General features: G+C 45.2%; 1 protein-coding gene across 5 annotated transcripts in view; it reads left to right on the top strand.

Annotated features, from left to right (window-relative positions):
* Positions 1 to 5236, top strand: part of ANK1 (ankyrin 1) — a 187965-nt gene that overhangs the window by 122368 nt on the left and 60361 nt on the right. For all 5 annotated transcript variants that reach the window (XM_025049978.1, XM_025049979.1, XM_025049981.1 and 2 more), the window contains exons 7-9: positions 720 to 818; positions 1302 to 1400; positions 1679 to 1777. In XM_025049978.1, coding sequence (XP_024905746.1) covers positions 720 to 818; positions 1302 to 1400; positions 1679 to 1777 — 297 coding nt within the window. The remainder of the gene's footprint in view (positions 1 to 719; positions 819 to 1301; positions 1401 to 1678; positions 1778 to 5236) is intronic.

The raw sequence follows: 5236 nt of genomic DNA on the forward strand, positions 1-5236 counted from the left end.
CCCTGGCTGCCCCCTGGTGGAAGGAAGGAGGTGACCCCACATGTGGCGATAAGAACAAGGAGGGTTCATCCCAGGGGGCTCGGATGGCTAGCAGTGTGAACACGCTGTCTGTGTTTTGGGTCACTGCTGATCTACACTTTATTAATTTAGTCTATTCATTTCTTTCTTATAGTGGGAATGGATTTGCACTGAGTTATTCTCAGTCTACACCATGGCCGCTGGGTTTAGTCTGAAAAACTGCTGACTGGGTTAGGCATGGTCTGAAGTTATGCAAAAAAAAGATGACCCACTAAGAGGGTCAAAGGTCTGTCTTTGACCAACCAGTTTAGTCATCATACCCTTCTAGGGGGCTGAAACAATCCCTAGAATTAAGATTATGGATACCATTCTACTTTTCATTCATTAATTCAGATCTCTTCATAAGTAAGCATTCAGATGAACGGCCCTACAGAGAGGGAGGTAATCCTAGTCCATGATTTGTCCATGTGAACCACAAAACAAAGAATGTAGGACACTCAGAGGCAGAGCCTAGCTTTCGAATGTAACTTGCCACAGCGTATCTCTTGACCCCTTCAGCAAACGTTCTCATCAGTCTAAATCTGCTTTATGTATAAGGTCCTCTGGCCCTGCCCACGTTTTCAGAATCCCTGGGCTGATTCTGAGATAGAAATGACAGTACATGGCACGTGACAAGTTGTTCCCCCTCTGTTTTGCTCCAGACGGGATTTACCCCCCTCCACATCGCAGCTCACTATGAGAACCTCAACGTGGCCCAATTACTCCTCAACAGGGGAGCCAGTGTCAACTTTACGCCACAGGTAAGGCTCTCCGGCTGTCCCTGCACATTAGCCAGGGGCTCCAGGGTGTCTAGAATCCAGGTGCTCCTGCCACCCCTGTGGCACCATGATTTCCCCTGTACTACAGAAGTCTGTGGGCGAGGCAGCCCTGGTGTCTGTTAAGGCTCCTATTGGTGGGTTTCTAATCACATGCCCCTCAGTTTCCATTTGCCCCTTCTAAAGGGAGGAAACCTGGAGGGCCTGGGATTGGCTTTCCAGCCGGTTCAGTTGACTCTGGGAGGCCTGGGCTTGGATGGTTACTGTGAATAACCACAATGCTGTCATATCCTTATAGGTTTTGAAATCTATCTTAGGTGAGAAATATCCTAGCGGTAGGCTTAACATGGCTGCTGGTACTACTGCCGCTGCCAGGCTGGGGCCATGGGGCATGGGGGAGTAGGGTACAGAGGGCTGCTTTCCAGAGAAAGATGCCGCCCCCTGACTGGGCTTGTTCCTCCCCTCCAGAATGGCATCACGCCACTGCACATCGCCTCCCGCAGGGGGAACGTGATCATGGTGCGGCTCTTGCTGGACCGCGGGGCCCAGATAGAAACAAGGACCAAGGTGAGTGCCAGCAAGCTCTACAGCAAGACCTGGGGAGGGAGTTCTGCCTTCCAGAGCCTCATCAGAGTGGTGGGCTCTCCGTGACCAGCTACCGATGGGCCTCTCTTGGAACAGCCCATATCGGGAGCCAGGGTACAGCAGGAGACAATAATAAGACTGTGCTGGATCGAGCTGGTCCTTAAGGAAGCATAAAAAGCGGGAATGACGGGCTGCCTTCTCTCCAGCGGCCTCTGATAGGTGCCTTTGGGGCTTTCTCTTTGTGACTCTGTCTTTTAAAGGATGAATTGACACCTCTCCACTGTGCAGCTCGGAATGGGCATGTGAGAATCTCAGAGATCCTGCTGGACCACGGGGCACCCATCCAAGCCAAAACCAAGGTATGTGCTTCCTTTCCATAAAGAGCATCTTTTAGGCAGGGCTCCAGGTCAGGCCAGCCTGGAAGCAGATCCCATTTTTGAGAAACATAAATCCTAATACTACTAAACAAGCCAGTGTGTATGATATTTACCCCAATGCCTGTCACACAGGAGACACTCGTATAGCCCTAATTTGCTGATTCCTGTTCAAGGTCAGCAAAATTTTCTCTAAAGGGTCAAATGTTTTTAGGCTTTGCAGGCCATGGTCTCTTGTCATGACTCATCTCTGCCACTGTAGCAGGAAAGCAGCCATGGCTAATATGCAAATTAGTGGCCATGTTCCAATAAAACTTTATTTATAAACACAGGCAGCAGTTCAGATTTGACCTGTGGGCTGTCATTGTCTACTGTAGCTCTAGGTCAACCCTTGTCTATTTTACCCTGGCTCCAGAAAAGACAGGAGCCAAGCACTCGGAAAAGTCTTCAGAGCCTCAGCCAGACTGAGGTTAAAAAGAAAACAAAACAGTTCTTCTTATGGTCCATTAGGGGCAAGAGCCAAGGCCCATCCTTCAGTTCTAATATGAAATCTTGAGTCTTCCTGGAGCTGATGCTGTCAGACCACTGGGTGTTAACCTATACCTCATCCAGGTCCTCTGCTCCATTCTTTTTTTTTTTTTTTAAGTTTTTTTTTCTTTTTTATGGTGATATTTCTTAACAAAATCTGGTACGTTTCAGCTGTACGTTTTAACAGCAAGGCGTATATATATTTACAATGTGTGTTCACCTCCCATAGTTAGATTTCTTTCTGTCACCACATATTTGACCCCTTTTACCCCATCTACCTCCTCTGTCCCCCCTCCCCTCTACCCTCTGGTAACCACTAGTCTATTGTCCATGTCCATGAGTCTCTGTTTGTCCTGTTCATTTGCTGCTTTTAGGTTTATATCCCACATATAAGTGATATCATGTGATTTTCAACTTTTTCTGTCTGGCTTATTTTGCTTAGTTTGCTCCATTCTTTGGGGTGAATTTAGAGGGTGTGAATTTAGAAGAGCAAGGCAGAAACCAGGCCCATTCATGGCCATGCTGGAGGTTTTCTGTGAGAAGTTCTCTGTCATAAAATTTTGGCACAGGACATAACCATGGAAGCCAATTTATTCCCTGACACATTATCATGTGAGTGTTCTACAGAGCTATCTGTAATTTGGGTCACGATTCACAGCACCGAGCTGGTGTGTGTGTGTGTGTGTGTGTGTGCGTGTGTGTGTGTATGCGCGCGCGCGCGCGTGCGCATGTGTGCGTGTGTGTTGGGTGAAGATATCCTCTACTAAAACAGTTTATTTCTTATTTAATCCTCCACTGACGGCTGATTCGCTGTGTGACTTTGAGCATGTCTCTTATTCTCTCTGTGCCTCCATTTCTTCATTTGGAGAGCTCTACGCCTCTCTCCTAGAGTTGTTGGGATTATTACATGAGATAATATCTTCGAAAGTACATATAAAAGTCAAAATCCTCAGATAAGTGAAAGTCGAATTGCTGCGAACCAATTATATTATTAAGTCAGGAAATTCTCAACATTTTTCCACAGAGGTCCTGTATTTAAATTTACAAGTGTTCTTAAATTAGTAATGATTTTATATTATCCGGATTATTAGCATGGAACTAACAAGGATGGTTATGAAAATTTTTTACTGAGAATTTCCTTGTTTTCAGTTGGGAAATATGGTATGACCTTTTTAAAATGCAGTGAGTATAAAAACTGTGTTGGTTTCCTAGGACGGCTGTAGCAAAGTACCACGCACTGGGTTGTCTTCAACAACAGAAGGTTAGGTCCCTCTCATTGCCTTCCTCTCGGTACTCTTTACTTTGTCTCTCTCACTGTCTTTGTCTCTCTTAGGCCCTCTCACTTTCTGCCTCTGAGAGGAGGCTATGCTCTGTCTGTGGAGTGTTACCCCTTTCCTAATAAACTTCCTTTGACTCTAAAAAAAAACCCCTAAAAACCAAAAACAAACAAAAAAACCAGAAGGTTATTGTTTCACAGTTCTGGAGGCTGGAAATCTGTGATCAGTGTCAGCAGCGTTGGTTCCTTAAGGGCTGTGAGGGAGAATCTGTTCCAGGCCTCTCCCCTGGCTTCTGGTGCTTTGCTGGCAATCTCTGGCTTTCTCTGGCTTGTAGATGCATCACTCCAATCTCTGCCTCATCTCACATGACATTTCGCTCTTTGTGTGTGTGTCCAGATTTTCCCTTTTTATTCATATTGGAACAGAGCCCACAGTAATGACTTCATCTTAACTAACTACATCTGTAATGACCCTATTTCTGAATAAGGTCACATTCCGAGGTCCTGGAGGTTAAGACTTTAACATATGCATTTTGAGGGATCACAATTCAAACCATACCACTAATATCAGCTGTCATGCAGCCTGATTGTGTTTCTCCCTTGCTGAAAATCCTCTTTCGATTATTGCTTTGTAAAAGCCAACGCCAGTTCCTTAACTCGTAAACTTTCACGCTGTAACTCCCGCCTGCCACTCCAGGCCAGCTCTATGCCCCCATTGCACCTGGCTCTCCTGCATGTTTAACTGCATACAAGTCCCTGACTTCCCCTAGGATGGTCGCCTCTGGTGCTGCACACGCTATTCCCTCTGATGGGAGATTCTTCCCCTTTTGTCTTCCTGGTGAAGTCCTGGCTTCAGGGGTGACCTCCTCCTGGAAGCCTTCTCTCCCTGTGTCCCTTCCCTCACCATGACTCCACACTCCTGTGTACCTCTGTACTTTGGTCGTGCTTTCCCTGATGTCTCCACACTGAACAGCAATCATGTACCTGTTTGCACTTATTTTACCTATTAGTCTACCAGCTTCGTTAGGCCAGGAATTATGTCTGCTCTGTTCTTTTTCCCCAGAGCTTAACACATACCTGGTACACATTAATAAGTTAATAAATATGTGTTGAATTAATGTCTGAATGAATGAATGAATGAATGAATATCCTCTGTTGTTAATGTTTTTTTAAAAATAAATTGCTATCTTAGAAACAGTAAGAATACTTAACACATTTTTTAATTGATGTGCATTTGTTAGAGGCAAAGAACAGAGGGATCAAAATTCCATTTTATCATCACTCATTCATTCAAAACCATATTAATTAAGGAACACTATGTGTGTTACATGCACGTACAGGGCACTGTGGGCATATGAGAGATGTTAGGCATGGTCACTGATCTTAAATTAAGAAGCTTATAAGTAAGGAGAGAAGATGCACACACTAGAAAAATGAATTATAAATACAGGCCAGCAAATATATATGAATAAGGTCTGAGTGAGTGGTACAGATAAGAAAAGCCCACAGTAAAGCTTCATGGAAAAGGCGGGCCTGGCTGGAGTTGGCTTGGAGGATTTGGCTAGGTGGAAAGGAAGAGTTTAGTCAGAGACCAGCGTGAGCATGAAGCCAGAATGAACCAACCGCCTCAGGAGCCACAT

Source organism: Pteropus alecto, unplaced genomic scaffold (assembly GCF_000325575.1).
Source record: "Pteropus alecto unplaced genomic scaffold, ASM32557v1 scaffold24, whole genome shotgun sequence".
Lineage (NCBI taxonomy): Eukaryota > Metazoa > Chordata > Mammalia > Chiroptera > Pteropodidae > Pteropus > Pteropus alecto.